At 46.1% G+C, this 23,405-nt stretch overlaps 1 protein-coding gene across 2 annotated transcripts in view; it reads left to right on the top strand.

The window, feature by feature from the left end:
• LOC132389012 (uncharacterized) overlaps positions 1-22,531 on the top strand; it is a 48,328-nt gene extending 25,797 nt beyond the window's left edge. Inside the window, exons 2-5 of one of the 2 annotated variants that reach the window (XM_059961428.1) lie at positions 16,394-16,558; positions 18,915-19,026; positions 21,459-21,746; positions 22,310-22,531. In XM_059961428.1, the coding sequence (XP_059817411.1) occupies positions 16,394-16,558; positions 18,915-19,026; positions 21,459-21,746; positions 22,310-22,524 (780 nt within the window). In that variant the 3' untranslated portion in view covers positions 22,525-22,531. Of the gene's footprint in view, positions 1-5,966; positions 6,107-16,393; positions 20,521-21,458; positions 21,747-22,309 lie in introns of those variants that run through there. The other variant, XR_009510402.1, reaches the window with a different exon arrangement.
• The last annotated feature ends 874 nt before the right edge of the window (positions 22,532-23,405 follow it).

Raw genomic sequence — 23,405 nt, forward strand, 5'->3', positions numbered from 1 at the left:
CAGAGGTGTCACAGATCAGAGCGCACAGATTTAAGCAGAGGATGAAGAGTTTTAGAGGGATCTGAGGAGGAGATTTTTCACTCAGAGGGTAGCTGAAATCTGGAACTCACTGCCCGAGGTGGTGGTGGAGGCAGGTCCCTTCACAACATTTACGAAGAGGATGAGCATTGAAACTGCCGAGATACAGTTGGCTGTGAACCAAGTGCTGATAAATGGGACCAGTGCAGACAGTGAGTGGATGGTCAGAACAGGTATGGCCGGCCAAAGGCCTGTTTCCGTGCTGTGTGATCCACCACTCCGGACATGCTAAATTAACGCAAGGCATTGATTTCAAAACTCCACACCCCTCTCCAAACTGAAATAAACCAGACTGAACCCCTTTGTCACCTCTGTGAATATCTGTTTCTGTCAAGGTAACATAGCGATTGATTATTTTTGCTAAACAACTGGCAATTGATGAAGGTCTTGTGTCTTCTTCCATTAATATTGCTGCCTTACAGCAAAACTAACCCTCTCACTGTGTCAGAATCAGTGATTAAATCAGAATCCAAACACTGTGCCTTCATCCCTGCACGTTATAACTGGAACCATCTCACTGAGGGTCTGATGGAGACAAGGGATCATATCTCCCCTGCTTTTGACATTTCAAATACCCTCAGAATGAATTTCAACAGGCCTCTTCCTCAGTCACCATCTGTGAGATTATAAAAAACAATTAAAACGATCTATCAGACAGCTCCTGTACCCCTCCACCTCTGACCATGCTGCGCTGGTTAAAACTCTCTCTCCCTTTGCAAACACCGGTTGTCCCACCTGATCCGAACCATCTGTACAAACCCGTGTCCTCCTCTGATGCAAAGGTCACTGACCTCTCTCCCCCACCACCACCCCCCCCCCTTCCCAATCTACAGTCGCAGCCCATGACGATGACAGCTCTGCCAGACTCTGGGGCTTTGTAACAAACACAATGTTACCAGCAAGATTACACAGTAATTAATATGAACAGAGAATTGCTGCTTCCTGAAAGGACACGCCAACTGGCTCATCCAATTGCCCAGATTCTCCCCAGTTAACAACTTATTTTGTCCCGGGACCTCTCTTCCCCGGGTTAGGGAACGTCCGATCACCACTCTGCTTCCACATCCCTCATCCGACCACTCACCCCTCACTTATACACCCACCTATCAGCTCTATCCATACACACAGACAGATTCCTTTCGTTCCAAACATCCTTCCGGCTCGGGGAACCACAACTTACCGATCCCACAGGGTTCGGGCGCAAAGCTAAAACCGGGGCTCGGGACCGGAGAGCCCGGAGCTTCCAGCCGTCCGGCCGAGCTCGATCCCAAGCCTTTCCCTCTGCAGCCGGTCCCGATTTACACAACCCCGGGATCAGCCCCTTACTCTCCGCTGCCCGAATAGGAGAAACGCCGCGACTGCGTTTCGCAGGAGGTTCTCCGTAGCAACACCGGTGGACGGAGGTCTGCACAGCGCCACCAGTCGCCGGAGGCCAGAGGGACGACGGAGAGGAAGATCACAAACACGACAAAGTCTGCAGATGCTGGAAATTTAGAGCAACAGAAAATGCTGGTGGAACTCAGCAGGCCGGGCAGCATCAATCGAAAAGAGTCAACAGTCGACGTTTCCACTTGAACCCTCCTTCAGGACTGAGATGGGATGGGAGAGATATCTGAATAAAATCGGTGCGGGCGAGGAAATGCCTCGCTGGAAGATGACACGTGAAGCCAGGTAGGTGGGAAAGCTCAAGATCAGAAGAAAATAGAGTCTAATAGGAGAGGAGATTGGAGAATCGGAGAAAGGGATGGAGCAGTGGACCCAGAGAGAAGTGATAAGCAGGTGAGAGGACGTGAAAAGTCAGAGAGGGAGTGGGAGGGAGGGGTGTGAGGGAATTTTTTCACCGGAAGGAGAAATCTATATTCATGCCATCAGACGGAACATAAGGTTCTGATCTTGGACACTGAGGGTGGACTCATCTTGGCACAAGATGGGTTGACACGTCGGAACGGGAAAGGGAATCGGAATTGAAATGTTTGGACACCGGAAGTCCCCCTCGGAGCGGATAGTTCAAAGGTTAATTTATTATCAAAGCAGGTATCCATAAAGAACGCTGAGTTTTTTTTTCTCCAGAGAACCAAACAAAGAAAACATGAAAGTCGATCAGAGAGAAAAAAAATGAAACTCCAACCCCAACCTCCCGCATAAAAAAAGAACGGCATCCCGATTGTCAACCCCCTAAACCCACCCCTCCGCACAAAAGAAAGAAAATAGCCACACCCGGTAAAGAACACCCCTGCCCCGCACAACTGCGGAGGAGCCGGTGTCGCCAGTGTAGAGGCGGCCACATCTGGAGCAGCGGACACAACAGGCGACCCCGGAGGATTCACAGGTGAAGTGTCGCCTCACCTGGAAGGATGTTTGGACAACGGAGAGAGTTCGACCGTCCGGCCCTTTCACTGTGACACCCCGAACTCCACATCAAATCCGTCCAAACGAATCTGGGCGAACTTTAATGACCAATAAGTATAATTCCTCTCAGCGATCAGCTGTCTGAATGATTCCCTGACTCTGAGAGGAAGGGGTATCTATGGTCCACACTGTCAGGGTGTTGAGTTTACCGGGAGACAAAGATTGCAGGGACGAGAGGTGTTCTGTTGACTGATACTCTGTGTGTGGACCCCGCTGGCAATTCTGGTGTTGCGACCGGAATCGAGACAAACACCACGCTGCCCACTCCACCAACAACACGGCACAGCCGGACACATAACAGGGGACTTTACATCCCACAACACTGGATTCAGTGATGAAACCCGTGATCAATGTTGTTGTCCCACCGAAATCATGAGAAACGACCATTTACGTGTTTTTTTTTTGTGTTACTAAGGTTTATTTTATCCCGTTTGATGTCAGATATAACCTGAATGGAGGAGGGTACAGTCCAGTGTGGACACTAAAATACGTAATAATTCTCTTTGTAGTCTCAATAATCCTCCGTACAAAATACAATGTTAACTTACCATGGATGTAAAAATAGCCAATGGCTACGGGAAAGAGTGCCTCAATAATATACTTACTTAAACCAATGACAGCTTCCACAGTGACTAGCGATAGTTGCACAAAGTAAACTGCTGAGCTGCTGCTAATTAGTGGAATTTATTCACAATTAGTAAAAGTGAAGGCAGCGTCTTTATCACCACCACGGAAACTGATACAGGAAAAGGCACTGTGATGATCTTTGCAGCGTGGAGCACATTGAACTTCTAGATGATGCAGGAGAAATCAGCTTCGCTGCAAAATATGGTGGCACTGTATCAGACTACTCCTGATCTCCAAAAGGGATAATTTCTTCTGTCAGAAATAAAATCAACTGTCTCTTCCTGCCAGTCATCCAGCTGATCAGTGTCAACAACTCCACGGGGCTCTAAGTGTTGGAGGAGCCGGAGGAAGGATTCAGTGATCCTGAAGGCTTCGTGGATGATGCTATCTCCGACGAGGAATTGCCGGGTGATATTTTAAACAATCAACCTCCAGAAGCTGATGGAATAGATTCTGTTATTGTTGTGGATAATGGACCACAAGTTGAACCAGATTGGCTAGAGAAACGTCGAAATGTTATCCAGAAGATCTTTTCCAAGTTTGGGGATATTACAGATGGATTTTACTCAGGGACAGATGGAAGACGATAGGGAATACAGTTCACCAGCTTTTGCTGTGGGTGCGGTAAAAAGATGCAGATGGATGCAAGTTAGACAGCAGCAATACCTTTCGTGTCAATTTCTTCACAGACTTTGATAAGCACATGGATATTGATGATTGGGGAATTCCAGAGAAACAGCCTTTCGAAGATTTTGGGAATCTTCGATACTGGATAGAGGATCCCGACTGCAGAGACCAATGCAGTATTATCTATGAATCCGGAGACAGAACAGCTATCTTGTGGAATGATATAAAAGAACCAGTCAGCATTGAAGAGCGTGCACGCTGGGCAGAAAAGCAACATTTCATTTATGTGTTTTTAAATAGGAGTGCTCCCCCCACGAGTGACGTCACAGGCTCACTCACGCGCTTGACGTCACACATGGGCTCCCCACGCCGGGATCTGCCCTCACGAGCGCGGTGTCTTACGTCACCCACGCGCTGTTGAGCTCCAGCATTATCGGTTTAACGGCTGAACTACTATTCCCGTGACCAGCCCTTCCCCCACCGCCGACAGGAGATCCGCTATTGCCATTGGTGCGCAGGAATGTTAATCACTGGTTACACCCAATAGAGGAGAGGGACCAGTGCAGAGGGCGTTATCCCGGCTGAGTTCGTCTCCCGCTGTGAAGCCGAGCTCTCGTCAGAGCGGAACAAATCCCAAAGTAAATTTCCTGTTTCTTCATTTATTTCCATTTCCCTCCGAGGGAAGTTGGGGGCGTTTGTGAAGCATCTCCTCCGGCCAAGATGTGATGTATTGCTGAGAGGTAGGAAGAGACCACTCAACCCGTCGGTTTGATGCCGGTTCCCCGGGGAGGGAGAGGCAAGATTTTATTGAAAGGATGAAAATGGTCTGAGAGGGGGCGGACAGGATGCTTGTCCCGGTAGGGTCAGGAGGGGCTCATCTGTGGAAATGTATGAGCCCACGGGGTTGTCAAGAAGTGGGATTCACCACATTGGGGGCAAACACCGGCAGACTGTTGCCCTGCAAGCGGGGCCAATGGTCCGGGCAAAGTGACAATTATTTTTGCTTTATTGAGATTGTACCTGGAATATGGTGTAAAATCCCGCTCCCCATATTAACACGGGTTATACAGACCAAAGAACAAACTGCCAGAGGAACTCAATGGGTCGGGCAGCATCAGTTGAGGGAAATGGACCGTCAAAATTTCGAGCCGAGACCCTCCCTCTGGACTGAGAGTGGAGTGAAGTAGTCAGAAAAAAGAGGTGAGTGGTGGGGATGGGGCAAGAGTTGGGGAGTGAGAGGTGGATGCAGCTGAGGGGGAGGTGGGAAGGTGGAAATAGTGACGGGTGAGAGGTGACTGGTTGGGCAACACGGGGCTGCAGAAGATGGAAATTAATTCCATAGAGGATTAACAAAGAGGTTAGAGAGTATTTGTTATAGAGAGTGCAATGAAGATTCACCAGACTGATCCCTGGAGTGGTGAGGTCATCATTTGAAGAAAGATCAAATGTGATAACTCTTTCATTTGGAGAATCGAGGACTGAGAGGTGAACACATTGAAATGCACAACATCATTACCGGTTGAACCAGGGATCCCAGTCTCTGAAAAAGGGGGTGGGCTGTCCGGGACTGAGATGAGGGGAAACGTCTCCACTCCGAGCGTGGTGAATGTTTGTAAATCCACACCACAGAGGGCAATGAAGACTCAGTGATCGTCCTCACATAAAACAGAGGTCGGCAGATGTGTGGAGACCGAAGTGATCGAGGAAATGAGGATCATGCAAAAGCATGTGGATGAGATGGGAGAGCATCCGCCATCTTGCTGATGGTTAGAGGGGCTGAATGGCCACCTCCTGCTGTTTCAGTGTTCCTGTCCAGTGATCCCGGAGGAATATGAAGAGGAATGAGTGTTTATAATCATAGACTGATTTAAATGAAACCAGCACATTTCCTGTGTGGGTCTGATTTGTGTGTTTTGGGATGGGATGGGAATCGAAACTCTAACTCTGTGACCTGGGGTGGAGGGAAAAGGATTGGGGAAGATATGGAGGGAAAAACTAAATACGTATCTGTTGTAAATAGGGAAATAATTAAATAATATGGGAAATGCGGCGGTGGGTACGGCAGTGTGTGAAGGGCGAGGAACACTCACCGGATCACGTGGGACCCTCCAGCGTCATGTGATCCCGTTTCGCTCAGATCGGCAGCAACATCTGCGGGTTTGAATCCGAGGCCCCGCCCACCGCCTGTTGACGCAAAAAGCACAGTGCGCATGCTCACAGTCCCGGGATCGGCAGTGTTGGTTTTTCGTTGTGTGTGGAAGCGGGTCGACAGAGGGATCGGGATCGGGAGGGGGTCCTCGCCCCCTTGGATGGGGAGCCGGAGACAGATTATTCTCTGCGGGTCAACACCAAAAATTTTCCTTCGGTGAGTATTGACGCCTGTCCCGAGCGGGGAGGTCTGACGTTGGGTCCTGAGTTAACTTTTCCGAAATCAAACAAAGAAAATCTGTAGATGCTGGAAATGCGAGCAACGCGCACAAAATGCTGGAGGGACTCAGCAGGCCGGGCAGAATCCAGGAAAAGAGTACAGTAAACATTAGCGGCCGAAACCCTCCGGCAGGACTGGAGAATAAAAGGTGGGAGTGGGGAAGAGAGAGAGAGAAACACAATGTGATCGGTGAAACCTGATGGGGGAGGGGATGAACTTTCCCGAACTGGCGGCCTCGCCTCGCTTCCTTCACAGAATCTGCCGGGGTCGGTCCGGGTTGTGAGACCTTCACACCGAACCGTCTGAGATGAGCCGCCGCTCAGCCCGTTGTTCTGGTCCTATTAGCAGGATGAAGTTAAACATGTTTCTATCTTGTTACTGACAGAGAATCGTATAATTTGTGTTCCGTGTGTTATCTGAATGTACTTGCCTGTGATGCTGCCACAAGTCAGTGTTTCTCTGTCCCTGTACCTTCCCGTACTTGTGCACTTGGCAATAAATTCAACAGGACCTGAGAAATCTCAGTGAGATTTGATTAGTGATGATCATCTTGGCAGCTCGGTAGGTCGAATGTATGAGACAGTACACTGTTAAATGCAAAACCCTGAACAGTGTTGATGATCAGAGGGATCTTAGACTCCCTGAAAGAGACTGCACAGATTGATCGGGTGGTTAAGAAGGCAAATGGCATGGTTGTCTTTATTAGTTGAAGCACTGAGTTCAAAAGTCGGGAAGTTGTGTTGCAGCTTTGTAAAACTGTTTAGACCACATCTGGAGTGTTTCATACAGTTCTGGTCGCCCCCATTCTCGGAAGGATGTCGGGGCTTTGGACAGGGCACAGAAGAGGTTTACCAGGACACTGCCTGGATTAGAGGGCATGAGCTATAACGAGAGGCTGGACAAACTTGTGTCGTTTTCTCCAGAGCGGCGCAGGCTGGGGTGAGACTGGATGGACGTTTGTATGAATTTCAGAGACGTCGATACAGCAGTTAGACAATATCTTTTTTCCCAGGGTTGAATTTTCTAAGATAAGTGGGTGGGGGGGGGGTAGGTTAAAGGAGATGTGAGGGGCGAGTTTGTGTTCCCCACGGAGTCTGCTGGTTCGGTCGCTGGAATTTTCCCCCTGGGGAGACGCTCCGCTCTGATGACACAATAATCACCCTGCGCGCTCACAGCCCCCGGGTGGGCGGTGGTTTGTTTTCATCCCGTTCGATGTTGAAGCGGATCGGGAGAGGGAGCGAGTGGGGGGAGGGGTCCTTGCCCCCTCGGGCGGGGAGCCGGGGGAGAAATCAGTTTCCCATCGGTGGATATTGAGGCCCGTGTCGGGAGTCTGATGTTGGGCAGTGAGTCCCGGTAACTTCCCCTAACTGTCGGCCTCACTGAGTTATTTCTGAAATCGGTGTTTGTTACACGTAATTAGCAAATGGACTAGAATGCAGCACAAGGTCCGGTAAAGACAGTCACTACAGTTTTAGTTTCAATTTACCAAATGACCGCTGTGTTAATCTCTGTCAGAAGGAGGCTCAGCATTTAAAGTTGAGTGTGTAATTTCCTGTTTTGGTCATGTTTGGAGAGCCTCTTCCTCTGTTGCCGGGAACAGCCCACTTGACCTGCACGGAATGGTGGACGTTTGTTCGCTCTCTGGTCACGCTCCCTCAATGAGCACAGCGGCCTCGGGAGCAGATGTAACAGACTGACAGTGGGGTGGGGGGGATGTTGTGAGCATTGACTGTATCGATTGTATTAACCCTGTGTTGGAATGAAGACAAAACTGATGAATGTGGGCATTACATTTGTGTAACTTTGTTCAGGCCGTCACGAACATCTTGTAATCAGTCAATAGTTGTGCATCATTTAAAGTATAAAGAGAATATGCTGGAACCGTTCAGCAGATCGGGCAGCATCTTGTACAGTCCCGGTTTTGATACTGGGTCTTCTAGTATTTCTCTTTCCACACTTCCAATCTAATGTAGAGTTTCCAGCACTTTCAATTTCATATTAAAAGTATTTTATTCCTGTTGGCCTGATGTCCAGTTGTGCTGGGCAAGATCCCATTTAACAGTAAGATTCGTCAACTCCAGATATGCCACCAGATCTGAGTCCACTATGTGGACATTTGTATCTCACAGGAGGCTGTACAAACCCGTGTCCTTTTCTGGTGCAGAGGTCACTGGCGCCGCCTCCCCCTTCCCAATCTGCACTCGCAGACCATGCTGGTGACAGATGTCCCAGACTCCGGGAGTTTGTAATAACCACAATGTTAACAGTAAGATTAGACAGTAATTAATGTGAATATCAATAAATATGCATTGGTAAATATGAATATTAATATTTATAACAATATGATTAGTTAATAAAGGGCAATTAATATGAATATTATATTAATATTAATGTAATCTTGAAAGGACACGCGAACTGAGCTGTCTGATCCACTGGACCAGATCCTCCCTTTTTACCCGGGGTAGAAATGTCTATATCAAGATTCATGCATTTAAAGGGAGAGGGGTAGTTTGAAAGGAGATGTGGGGGGAAGTGTTTTTTTCACACAGAGTGGTGGGTTGCTGGAATGTGCTGCCTGGGATGATGGTAGCCCCAGATATATTGGAGACATTTCAGAGATGTTTAGATAGACACATGAATGTGAGGGAAAATTGTGTCAGCAGAAGGGATTAGTTTAGTTGGCAATTTGATTAATTGAATAGTTTGAGCACAACATTGTGGGCCAAATGGCATGTTCCTGTGCTGCACTGTTCTATGTTCTGTGTCTCTTGTCAAAAGGTTTCAGGGTTACAGAGGCAAAATAAGTGAGTGGGAACAACAGATCAGCTGGAGGCCAATGTGGGAAATTTGAGATCACCCACTTCTGTAGGACAAACCGAAACCCTGAGTGTGATCGAATGGAGATGGACTGAATGGAGATGGAGGTGCATTGGGTAGGGAGGGAGGCCCAAGGTGCATTGTATTTATTGCAAGAGTTACTGGGTATAAGAATGAAAATGACCTTAACAGTTATTTGGGCTTTGTTGAGATTGTACCTGGAATATGGTGTAAAATCCTGCACCCCATACTAACACGGGTTATACAGACCAAAGAACAATCTGCCAGAGGAACTCAATGGGTCAGGCAGCATCTGTGGAGGGAAATGGACCGTCAACATTTCGGGCCGAGACCCTCCCTCTGGACTAAGAGTGGACAGGAAATAGTCAGAGAAAAGAGGTGAGGGGTGGGGATGGGGCAAGAGCTGGGGAGTGAGAGGTGGATCCGTGTGAGGGGGGAGGTAGGAAGGTGGTGAGAGTGACAGTGGTGGGAGGTGAGTGGTTGGGGCAACACCGGGCTGCAGAAGATGGAAATTAATTCCATAGAGGATTAACAAAAGAGGTCAGAGTATTTGTTGTAGAGAGTGCAATGAAGATTCACCTGACTGATCCCTGGTGTGGTGGGGTCATCATATGAGGAAAGATCAAATGCAATACCCCTTTCATTTGGAGAATCGAGGACTGAGAGGTGAACACATTGAAATGTACAACATCATTACCGGCTGAACCAGGGATCCCAGTCTCTGAAAAAGGGGGTGGACTGTCCGGGACTGAGATGAGGGGAAATGCCTCCACTCCGAGAGTGTTGAATGTCTGTAAATCCCCACCACAGAGGGAGGTGAAGTCTCAGTGATCGTCCTCACATAAAACAGGCCGGCAGATGTGTGGAGAGCGAGGGGATCGAGAAAATGAGGATCGGGCAGACACATGTGGCTGAGAAGGGAGAGCAGCCGCCATCTTGCTGACGGTTTGGTCAGGGAGGAGGGGCTTTTTCTCACCTGCTGTTTCAGTGTTCCTGTCCAGTGAGGCCAGAGGAATGTGAATAGAAATTAGAAACATCGAAAAACTACAGCAGAATACGGCCCTTCGACTCACAATAATGGGCTGAGCATCTCCTTACCTTAGAAATTACTCTGGGTTAACCATAGCCCTCTGTTCTTCTGTGCTCCATGTACCCCTCCAGGAGTCTCTTTAAAGACCCTATTGTATCCACCTCCACCGCCACCACCGGCAGCCCATTCCACACACTCACCACTCTCTGTGTAAAAAAACTTACCCCTGACAACTCCTCTTCTAAGCAATTAAAACTATGCCCTCTTGTGCTAGCCATTTCAGCCATGGGAGAAAGTCTCTGTCTGTCCACACGATCAATGCCTCTCAACATGTTGTACACCTCTATCAGGTCACCTCATCCTCCGTCGCTCCAAGCAGAGAAGGCTGAGTTCACTCATCCTATTTTTATAAGGCATGCTCCGCAATCCAGGCATCATCCTTGTAAATCTCCTCTGCACCCTCTCTAGGGTTTCCACATCCTTCCTGCAGTGAGCAGAGTACTCCAAGTGGGGTCTGATCAGGGTCGTATATAGCTGCAATATTACCTCTCAGCTCCTAAATTCAATTCCACAATTGATGAAGGCCAATGCACCGTATGCCTTCTTAACCACAGGGTCAACCTGCACAGCTGCTTTGAGCGTCCTGTGGACTTGGACCCCAAAATCCCTCTGATCCTCCATACTGCCAAGAGTCTTACCATTAATACTGTTTTCTACCATCATGTTTGACCTACCAAATGAACCACTTCACACATCTCCGGGTTGAACTCCATCTGCCACTTCTCAGCCCAGTTTTGCATCCTATCACTGTCCCACTGTAAACTCTGACAGCCCTCCACACTACTCACAACATCACGAACCTTTGTGTCATCAACAAACTCACTAACCCATCACTCCACTTCCTCATCCAGATCATTTATAAAAATCACGAAGAGTAAGGGTCCCAGAATAGATTCCTGAGTCACACCACTTCTCACCGAATTAGTTCTTATAAACATAAAATGATTTAAATGAGACTTGGGCAGTTTCTGTTTGTGTCTGACTTCTGTGTCAGACCAGGATGGGAACTGAACCCAAAACCCTGTGACACAGGTGTAGTGGGATGGGATATGGAAGATGCAGAGGGAAAATTACAAATGTAGCTGTTGTAAATATGATATAGTGTTGTAGATGCGGCTGTGGGTCGGGCAGTGTGTGAGGGTCGAGGAGCAGAGTCACCGGGTCACATGGGAGACTCTCCACCTGTCACGTGACCCCATTTTGCCGCAGAGCTGCAGCATCTGCAGGTTTGTTTTTGAGCCCTGCCTTCCGCACTGATGACGCAATGTTCACACTGCGCATGCTGAGTCCTTGAAGAGTGGTATTTTCCGTTCGTTGTGGAAGTGGGTCAGCAGTGGGATCGGCATCGGGAGGGGTTCCCTCTCTGCGGAGCAACACTGACAATTTCCCTTCGGTGAGTATCGAAGCCGGTCCCAAGTGGGAGGTCTGACGTTGGGTAGTGAGTTAACTTTCCCGAACTCAAACAAGAGAAAATCTGCAGTTGCTGGAAATGCGAGCAACGTGTACAAAAGGCTGGAGGAACTCAGCAGGCCGGTCAGAATCTAGGAGAAGAGTACAGTCACATTAGCAGCCGAAACCCTTCGGCAGGTCTGGAGAATAAAGGGTGGGGGTGGGGAGGGAGAGAGAAACACAAGGTGATCGGTGAAACCTGAAGGGGGAGGGGATGAACTTTCCCAAACTGGCGACCTCGCCTCGCTTCCTTCACAGAATCTGCCGGGGTCGGTCCGGGTTGTGAGACCTTCTCACCGAACCGTCTGAGATGAGCCGCCGCTCAGCCCGTTGTTCTGGTCCGATTAGCAGGATGAAGTTAAACATGTTTCTATATTGTTACTGACAGAGAATTGTACAATTTGTGTTCCGTGTGTTAAAGAATTGGACAATTTGTGTTCCGTGTGTTAGAGAATTGGACAATTTGTGTTCCGTGTGTTATCTGAATGTACTTGCCTGTGAGGCTGCCACAAGTCAGTGTTTCTCTGTCCCTGTACCTTCCCGTACTTGTGCACTTGTCAATAAATTCAACAGGACCTGAGAAATCTCAGTGAGATTTGATTAGTGATGATCATCTTGGCAGCTCGGTAGGTCGAATGTATGAGACAGTACACTGTTAAATGCAAAGCCCTGAACAGTGTTGATGATCAGAGGGATATGCTTCACTGAACTCAGAGAAATTTCTTTAGCCAGTGTGGGTGAATTTGTGGAATTAGCAGAGGTAGCCTTGGAGGCCAGGTTGGGGGTATTTAAGATGGAGATTGATATGTTAATTGGATGTGGTGAGAAGGCCGGGGAGTGGGGCTGAAGAGGGAAAAAGGATCAGACATGATTGAATGCTGGAACAGACTCGATGAGCCAAATGGCCTAATTATGCTTGTATGTCAGTTCATTGTTGGGGAGAAACACCCATGGTCTGGTGATACATACTTAATGACTGTTGTGTCTTCTCCCTAATGGTGTGGGTGAGAAAGGAGAATGTCCCGGGTTGTGGGGATCTTTGATTTTACTGAGGGAGTGGGAAGTCCAGAAGGAGTTCATGTAGGGGAGAATGGTTTCTGTGATGAGCTGATCTGTGTCCGTAACTTTGCAGTTCCTTGCGGCCATGGGCAAAGCAGTCACCATACCAAGGCGTGAAGTATCCGGATGGAAAACTTTTTATGGTGCATTGATAAAATTTGGTGATTGGCAAAGCGTATATGACAAAGTTCATACAGTTTGTTCTAGCATTGTTATTTTGGTATCTTTTATACAGTGGTATTGTGGCGAGCATTTGGTCCATAATGACAGATGAGGGCGCTGCTTAATCTCAATAATGGTTTTATTATGATAAACGCAAAACATACTGGGCACCGTGACCCGGAGAGTGAACCCAACCAGTCTCCAACTGATGGGGGAGGTGACCATCACACACCCCGGTTACAGTCAGTCTGACCAACAAACAACACAAAACAGACTGGGCACCGTGACCCGGAGAGTGAACCCAACCAGTCTCCAACTGATGGGGGCGGTGACCATCACACTCCCCGGTTACAGTCAGTCTGACCAACAAACAACAAGAGCAAATTACTGTATAACCCAGGTTAAAATTTAACAATAAGTGAACTGGAAATTCCCACCATAATCTCGCAATGCATTTTAACACAAGAACAACAAACAGTGCTGGTCATTAGGAATGCAGGGGTGGGTTGTCAACCACGACCCCACCCACTACCCAGAGCAGCACAGTATGTTTCATTAATTCGGTAGCCATATATTGCTTGTGAACCATCAGTGATCACCCTTGATCCCTTCTCCCACCTAGTTCCATCTGCTTACTTCCCACCTCATTCAGCCCGTGTGCAGCATGTATGCCACCACCTCAGTGATATATATCAACCATCTTGTTCAACCTCTCTCCAACCTGTATCCCATCACCTCAATGATATATATCAACCATCTTGTTCAACCTCTGTCCAGCCTGTATCCCAACACCACAATGATATATATCAACAATCTTATTCAATCTCTGTCCAGCCTGTATCCCACCACCTCAGTGATATATATCAACCATCTTGTTCAACCTCTGTCCAGTCTGTATCCCAACACCACAATGATATATATCAACAATCTTATTCAATCTCTGTCCAGCCTGTATCCCGCCACCTCAATGATATATATCAACCATCTTGTTCAACCTCTGTCCAGCCTGTATCCCACCACCTCAATGATATATATCAACAATCTTATTCAATCTCTGTCCAGCCTGTATCCCACCACCTCAATGATATATATCAACAATCTTATTCAATCTCTGTCCAGCCTGTATCCCATCACCTCAATGATATATATCAACCATGTTGTTCAACCTCTGTCCAGTCTGTATCCCAACACCACAATGATATATATCAACAATCTTATTCAATCTCTGTCCAGCCTGTATCCCACCACCACAATGATATATATCAACAATCTTATTCAATCTCTGTCCAGCCTGTATCCCATCACCTCAATGATATATATCAACCATGTTGTTCAACCTCTGTCCAGTCTGTATCCCACCACCACAATGATATATATCAAGCATCTTGTTCAACCTCTGCCCAGCCTGTATCCCACCACCTCAATGATATATATCAAGCATCTTGTTCAACCTCTGCCCAGCCTGTATCCCACCAATGATTAGATATGAACCATATTTCTCCTCCATTGTCTTCATTGTGAAGTATTTTGTCTCACTGAGTTATTTCTGAAATCGGTGTTTGTTACCTGGAACTACCAGAGGACTTATTGAATGCAGCATGAGGAAGGGTAAAGACAGTCATTGCAATTTTAGTTTCAACATTAGAAAAGGGCCATTATGTTACTTTTTCTGTTGAGGTAATTTGCAGTATTTAAAGTTGAATTTTAAAGATATAGTTAAAATTTGAAGTTATTTTCTTTTTCGGTCATTTTTGGAGAGCTGCTTTTTCCATTGCCAGAGTAACAGCCCACCAGATGTGCAGGGAGTGGTGAATAACTCAGTAAGAGTTAGTGGCCTCAGGAGTAGATGTAACAACTAGATAGTGGGGTGGGGAGGATATTGAGAGCATTGACTGTGTCGACTGTATTAACCCTGTGTTTGAATGAAGAGAAAACTAATGAATGTGGGCATTTCATTTGTGCAAATTTGTTCAGACCATCACAAACATCTTGTAATCAGTCAATAGTAGTGCATCATTTGAAGTAAAAAGATAAAATGCTGTAACCATTCAGCAGATCGGGCAGCATCTTGGACAGTCCCAGTTCTGATACAGCTTCTACAGTAGTTCTTCTGTAGTTCTACTGTAGTTCTTCTACAGCTTCTCTTTCCACACATCCAATCTGATGTACCGAGTTTCCAGAACTTTAATTTCAATTTTATATTAAAAGCATTTTATTCCTGTTAGTTTACAGGAAATGTGATGGGCAATTGTGCTGGGCAAGATCCCACTTAACAATAAGATAATAAAATGTGTTCAGTTTAGCTGCTGGAGACGATGTGAAATGTATCTCTGGTATCTAGTGACCCACAGCCAGGTTTTCCAACCTGATCGCTATCTTGATCAGAGGATCATCAGCTTCCCATTCTGCCACAGCTTGAGGTAGGAGTGTTAGTATTTGAACTCTGAATGGCAGAGTCACTGCACCATGTTACTGGCAACAAAGAGTCCTGGGAAAATTGGTGCTTGGGCTATTTTACTGGGATGGAGATTCTGGGCTTAGGGATTTGGGATTTGGCCCAGGTCACTACTTCTGCAGATGTTCCTTCTTCCACAGTGAATCAGAAATCTGAGGCAGCTGGGCATTGGTTGTGGGGGAATCCCTGATATGGGATGATGTGCGAGGATTCTAGGGTCAGTAAGTGGCAGATTCAGCTGTGTGGCCCTGTGATACCACAGATCTTGACACAGGTAAAATGGCTCTGGGGATCAAGCTTCTTGGGCTGATGAGGTGTTGAGCGAGTATTTCTGGTCTGGTCTCAGTTGCTTGTTTCTGGAATTCCTTTAGAAAAAATAACTGCTAATTTAAGGAGAGAATTGAGTTCTCATTCCATCCCTCACAGGGAGATGTGGTCATTAAATGTTTGTAGCAGTAGAATTGGACCCAGGAGATTCACTGGTCAAACCGTTTGGAGTTTCCCCTCACTGTCACCTATCTGTTAAGTCAATGGTTCTGGGCTTTGTGCTCAATGGAGTTCAGAGGGACAATGGTGGCAGGGCGGGGTTGGAAATGTATGGTTAAGTAAACCTACCAGATGCTGAAAAGCCTGGATACAGTGGATCTGGAGAGGATGTTTCCATTAGATGGGGTGCCTGCGATCTGTGAGCACAGACTCAGAAAATAAAGCTTCCCTTTAAAACTGAGATGACAAAAATTTCTTTGGTCAAATGGTGGCTAATCTGTGGAATTTGTTGCCACAGATGGTGGATGAGGCTGCCAATTGAGTGTATTTGTGGCAGAGATTAATATATTTGTGATTGCTAAGTAGCTTCAGGGTTACAGGAGGAAGGCAGGAATATGGTGTTGGAATAAAAATCAGCCATGGTTGAGTGGTGGAGCAGACCAGTTGGACCAAATCATCTAATTCTGTTCCTCCATCTTGTGTCTTACCATGACTGAACGATGACTCCTTCCTATCCCATATCAGGTTTTGTGACTTGTGAGGGACAATTACATATTTGCTCATTGAGATCGTTATATTTTTCTTCAAGTATAAATTTCAGTGAGTTTTGCATTTAGGAGCATTGAGCAGAAATATTCTCCTTTGTATTGTTAATGTGCTTCATTATCTCTCACGTTAAATTTAGATCTGCGGTGAGAAATTTATTGGAAGAAATATCCACAACTGGAAGCAAACCACAACTGAAGACGAGGGAGCAGCAACAAGTGAACCAGTCCGAGGATTGAGAGCATCAACTGGAGAGGACCCATCTGACTCGGAGATTCCAGTGATTCAGTCAGGAGAAAGTTTGGTGAGTCTCATTCACTCAAACACTGGTCCTTTGGACATTACATTTCTGCACCAAGGAAGGGAGGAAATAGCTGGAGCAGGATTGAATAAATATAGAGGTGCCGGTTGCAATCACTCCAGATTTGCTAATGTGCTGTCAGCATCCCAGATCTGTGAAGCCACACACATTCCCTCATATTGTTTGCTCATTTCAAACTCTTATCAGTTCTGCTGTTTTCTTGCTTGGCTGTGTTAGGTCACAATAATCTCAAAATGCATTGAGAATTTCCTCCCTTTATAAGAGGCCACAGTTGGTTCCTACTGTAGTGATTGCAGAAATGTGGAATTACCATGAACTTCAGCAACGTTGCATTGATTCCTCTGTCTATTGCAAGCTGCAATGATACACTTGCCCTCGAGTATATCGTCGTGCAAGCCTCTGCTAAGAACAAACCCTCTTGAAGCCAAATGTCCCAGCACCACATTTCATTCAGTCCGAACTAGCAAATGCCAACCAATCATTTACATTTCCATACACTGTCGTCATCAAATACTTCCCTACTAATAAATTGTCAGAGCCTACAAATCTGTGATTAAGCAGAATTAGGTTTTACAATGAAGTTATGTTCACCTTTGACCCTGTACCAAACGCATAGATCTGTACTTGAGTTGAACAAATGTTCTTGCAGCCAGCACTGTTGGAGCTGCCAGGGTCAGTTTAAACTCAGTCAATGTGGGATGGGAATGAGAGTGTTTGGTCAGATGATAGAAGAGTTGATATAAAGGTAGATGCCAAGTTCACAGAGATTGTGGAAGGATCAGATGTGGACAGGGCATCATATAGTCAGTTCAAAATGAGTTTAATTCTATACAATAAGTATTAAGAATACGAGTAACTTAGAACATGGATGGTACATGTTATCACCATTACACAGACTAGACTGTTACAAGGGCAGGGTTGGTGTTTGATGCTCCAGGTTTTAGTTGTTTCATAATACACGGGGGGTGGGGGGGGGGGAGAGAGCGGGTGGTGGTGAAAGGGGAGAATTGTCTTTACTAATTAGGGATGGTATCACAGCTACATAAACAGTGGACATCAATGTAGCTGAAAGTCAGAAATGGGAAGGGGGCTATCATTCCGTTAGTATTCTATAGGCCACCCCCAAAGCGGCAGGGATAATGAGAGCAGATAACTTGGCAGTTTTGGGAAAGGTGCAAAAGCAACAAGGTTGTTGTCATCGTTGACATCAACTTTCCTGATGTTGACCCCACCTCCTTGTTCCAAAATGTGTCAATGGGGCAGAATGTGTTGTGTGTCCAGGATGAATACCTGACATAGTATGTGGATGGGCTAACTAGAGGAGTTGCCATTCTGCATCTAGTATGAGGCAATGATGCTGGTCAGGTGACAGATATCATGATGGGTGACCTTTTTGAGACAGTGACCACAACACCCCAACTTTTATCATGGTCATGGACAAGGATATTAGCAGACGATATGAGGCAGTATTTAATTAGTGGATGGATAGTTACAATGGTGTTCGGAGCAACTTGTGAGAGTAAATTGGGAAAACATTTTCAAAGGGAAATGTACAATGAAACTGTGAAGGTTGTTTCAGGAACACTTGAATGTGGTTCGGGGTAGGTTTGTTCCACACACAGTGAAAGAATGTTTATATAAATGAACCGTGGTTCTCAAGAGATGAGAACATTTTAGCAAAAGGGAAATGGAAGCATTGTTTAGGTTTAGGAAGCAACATTCGAGCAAGGCTCTAGTGAATTATAAGGTAGCCTGGAAGGAGCTTAAAAAGTGACTTAGAGGTTGAAAGGAACATGAGGAGTCCTTTGGAAGTTGGATAAATGAAAGCCCTAGGTGTTGCAAGGACACAAAATTAGTAGATGGTACTCATGATGAAGATTATCGTAGCTTATAGGGGATCTAAATGGGCAAAGTAGATTGCAAAACCAACACGAGCAGCAATGGTTTCATGCAGAGGATGGTGATTATGTGGAGGGACCTGCCAGAGGAAGTGGATGAGGCAGGCACAATTGTATAATTCTTGAAGTTGGGATGTGAAGATGGAATGAAGAGGCCTGGAGGGAAATGGGCCCAACTTAGAAAATAATGACCATCTGTGTGGGCACTGTGGTCAGCATTGTCTCAATGGGCTGAAATGTCTGTGTCTGCGCTCTCTTGCTCTGTGACTCTATCAGTAGGATGTAACAGATATCACTGGACAGACATACAGACATGGTGTGGGAGTTGATGTTAACAGGGAATGTTTGATCCCTAAGCAAACTGCTGCTCTGATTCAGAGGACGGCGGTACTGTCACATTTGTAAAGTAATCCTACCCTCTCTGACTCACTGTCTGCTAGTTTTGTGCAATTCAGGGCATCACCAGCAGGTGGAGCTGTCCTGCACCGCGACCAAAGTGTAAACAAGAAGACGACAATCAACAACCGTCAGTCAGAATCAGAATGGCTACAGGTATGTTCACTGGGATCTTTATAATTAAACTTCTGCCCTGTTGATGCACAGTAGTTCAGATGAAGAAACTCACACAGGCACTAACAGGGCAGAGAAGTGTTTCATCAAGCAGTGTCATTGACCCCACTGGTAAAGCGGCTTTGTGTAATCGATCATTCCAACAGTTCCAGCGCAGGGACCTGACACCAGTAATGGTCGAATGACTCCGCTCACCAGGCAAAGCTTCACCTGAGTGAAAGGAGCCGGAGACCCTGAATCAGCAGGTTGAGGGTGAAACACTAAGAGGAATGTGGTGTTGTTCATTACGGTAAAGCCCAGGTTCAGGGTTTGTTACACATCAGGGCCTGTTTAGAGGTGAAAGACATCTCCAACTTTCATTTATAAAATTCAGAGTCAGGTGATAAGAGCATTTCCGGTTTTTCAGAGATTCTGTGATAATACATTTCGGGTTCTGTCAGGACAGCTATCAACTCCCCCCTCAATGCGCAAAGTAGATGAGGGGAATTTTCCAAACTCTGTTTTCCATAGCTGAGCCGAGAACATTGCCAGCCTTGGAAGTGGCTGAGGATCAGGACACACTTCATTTTAGATAAACTTGTGGTCTGCTTTGGTGCACCACTGTCAGGTATGGAGGGGCTACTGCACAGGACTGAAAGAAGCTGCAGAAGGTTGTAAATCTAGTCAGCTCCATCTTGGGTACTCGCCTACAAATTTCCCAAGACATCTTTAGGAAACTGGGTCTCAGAAAGGCAGCGTCCATTATTAAGGACCTCCAGCACCCAGGGCATGCCCTTTTCTGAATGTTACCATCAGAAAGCAGGTACAAAAGCCTGAAGGTACACAACTCCGCGAATCAGGAGCAGCTCCTTCCCCTCTGCCATCCAGTTCCTAAATGGGCATCCAATCTTTGGACACAACCTTACTTTATTTATAATATACATTCTTTATGATTTTGCATGTTTTTAAAAATCTATTCAACATACGTAATTAGTTTACTTATTTGTTTATTATATTTTATTTTATCCATTATTATTTGTTCCCTGCTAGATTATGTATTGCATTGTACTGCTGCTAAGTTAAGAAATTTCACGTCACATGTTGGTGATAATAAACCTGATTCTAATTCTGTTTTAATACCCCAATCCATGCCTGGTCTGTGGCCAAATGGTGAACGTGAGTTCTCAATATTTCCCTCTTGAGATGACCTGCTACCTGAATTTAAATACTCAGTATCTCTGATCAGAGACCCGGTATAACCAATGACCAACTGTCTTTGTCTCCAGCAGATATTGTGATCGTGCTCAAATCTGTGATTTTAGGTGGAATAAAATGGAGATTACAGTGTGGAAACTGGTCTTCAGCCCAACTAATTCATGCTGTTCTAAATGTCTCTGAGCTTGTCGAATTTCCCAGCAGCTTTTCCCAAATTTCCCTTGCAGACTTCTTCTATCCTTTTTCCTTCCACATATTCTCAACTTTGTAATTTTATTTGTGTTTGCACCCCCCCCCCCCCGGCTGCATGTAACCCATCACCCGCAACATGGCAAAATGCCCCTTCAGTCCCTTTTAAATTTCTGCCCTCGAGTCTCAGACTCACCTACCCTGAGGAAAAGACTACAACCATCTACCCTATCTGCACCCTGATTATTTTATGTACGTGTATAAGGTTACCCTTTAGCTCCCATGAGCGGCGGCAAACTGTCCCAGCCGAACCATATAACACAAAAACCAAACAGCCCCGTCCAGTAATGTCAATCTCCTCTGCACTCTCTAGCTGAATCACACCCATCCTATAGATTAGCAACTGCAAGAGGGAGACTTGAAGTTTAGCTCCTAGAACTTCACTCAAGACTCTCCCTTTGCCAATGACTTGTATAGCTGTTCCATGACAATCACCATCCAGGAGACCGGATGGGTCCCGGGGACCAGGCATCACGGGCTTCAAGGTTATGGTCAGTCTGTAACCCAGGGGACTGGACATTGTTCCTCTCAAGGCAGTGGTCATTCTGTGACACAGGGGACAAGACTGTGTGACAAAGCAAACGGAGAACCTGTGATCTAGAGGATCGGACAATGAGTAATCCAGTGGCTTGTCTGTGAGTGACACAGGTGACTGGACAGTTTGTGATCCAGGGAGATTTATGCTTGTGGAAGATAATCCCAGTGATAATTCCTGGTATCACCCGGGAATTAACTAATGCGTATTCTGATATCAGTATTACTGTGTCTTTCCAGTTCCTTTTCTGGGTGTGGATGTGTCCAGACACCGGTTTATCATAATGTTCACCTGGCAAGAATTGTGGTTCACACTTACCAGCACAGTCCCACTCAAAATCTGGTCAGCCGGAGTCTCAGCTCCATTGCAGACACCCAATGTTAATCCTTGTTTAAGTAGAAATTTCTCTAAACCTGCAATTCATCATTTATTTCAGGTGGGAAATTGAATCGGATACGGAAAGTACTCAAGAGGTTTATTTCAGGCAACTCATCGAGGGAAGATGATCGGGACATGGGAAGCAAGATACTAAAGCGGGGTCAGACTGAGAGCAATGTCCCAATGGAAAGCGGTCCAGCCGCAGAGAAGGAGGAGCAAATTCAGCCCAGTGACAGTGATGTCAGAGACACCAATCAGGAATCTGGAACCAGCACAAGAGAGGTGATCGCCTGTCAGCTCGGAAGCTCATTGATCACGGAATTGTCCAGGCCCCACCAAGGAGCAGGTGAGTGAAACCTCAGGGTGATGTGCTTGCAGAATGAGGCAGGAAGCGGGTAAATGCTATTCCTTGTTGGAGGGTTGTTCAGAAAGGTGAAATGCGTGGGAGTGGTGTATGTGGCATACTGAGGCACCCGTTACCCTACTACAGGAAATGTACTACCTGCTGAGATGATTTCCAGGATGTGTATCGGAGGAAATGCAGCAACCCGGATAAGGGGATATGAGTTATGGGAATTGTATTCACCAGGATGGAGAGAGTATCTCTGGGAAGCGACTATCATTGACATTCCCAGCATTTATTGCCCATCTTAAACTGAAATCAGTGAGTAGGTGGGACGGTAGGAGAGACAGGTTTCTAAGGAATATGTTCCTTCTGGTAACGTCATGCCCAGCACATTGATAGGTGGGTTATAAGGCCAGTGTTGAAGATTAGGGCAAAAGATGTGTTTCCAGCTGAAAGCAGGTGAACACTGAGGTTCAAGAGATGAGTGGTTTGTTGAGTTGGGTGAGAGCGGTGGAGACAAGCGATATTTGAGTTTGTGATTACATTCACTTTTATATTCCCAGAGCCAGAGTTTACAATCTCCGACCTCCTGGCAGAGGGGGGCGAGTATCGACTGTACCAGCTGACAAAGTTCTACAGGGACAGACTCAAACAAGCGATTGAAGAAAAAGTTGAAAGACTAGGTTGGATGTTGACAAAGGAGGGACATTTCAGTAGAGAAGAAAATGAGGCAAGTATAGTTTGTGTATTGTCACCAAACTGCTGGTATCATAGGTAATAGTGATCGATATTAATCTCCTGCACATTCTAGGTGTTCTACATGGCAATGGAGACTTTGATCTCTGACGTCTCCAGCAGATCGGGTTTCAGCTGTTAAGGTGGAGAGCACTGGGAACTACAGGTTCAGCGTCACCATTTCCTCTCACACCTGCTGTATTTATCAGTGTGATTTAAGAGCAGTGGCTGCATACCTGGACTGTTGAACAGACATTCAGTCTAAATTTAATTTTTCATCTTTTCAGGACCGTCGGTCAAATTCACCTCAGCTCATTAATCCAGGATGAATATTAAACTGTCAGATTGTAAATTGGGTCAACTGGCTTCACTGCGGTACTGCTGGTCTGGTCTCCGTCTAAGTTCCTGCACAATAAGTGGCTGATTTGTCATAGTCATAGAAAAGTACAGCACAGAAACAGGCCATTTAGCCCATCTATTCCATGCCAGACTACTTAAACTGCCTATTCCCATTGGCCTGCACTGGGCCATAGTGTTCTATACCCTTATCATTCATGTATCTATCTAGACTACTCTTAACCATTTGTGCCACTTGCGCTGCTAGCTCAGTCCACACTCTCACCACCCTTTGATTGAAGAAGTTTCCCCTCATGTGTCCCTTAAACTTTTCACCACTCATCCTTTACTGAAGACCTCTTGTTGTAGTACTTCTTTACTTTGTTGCAGAATGTCTGCTTGCATTTTCCTTATCTATACCCGTCATGATTTTGTGTACCTCTATCAAATCTCCCCTCAGTTTTCTGCATTCCAAGGCATAATGTGTTCAATCTTTTCCTGTCACTCAGGTCCTCCAGTCCCGCAACATCCTTGTAATTTTTTTCTGTACTCTTCCAAACTTCTTTACATCTGTCCTGTAAGTCGGTG

This window comes from Hypanus sabinus, unplaced genomic scaffold (genome assembly GCF_030144855.1).
Source record: "Hypanus sabinus isolate sHypSab1 unplaced genomic scaffold, sHypSab1.hap1 scaffold_460, whole genome shotgun sequence".
Lineage (NCBI taxonomy): Eukaryota > Metazoa > Chordata > Chondrichthyes > Myliobatiformes > Dasyatidae > Hypanus > Hypanus sabinus.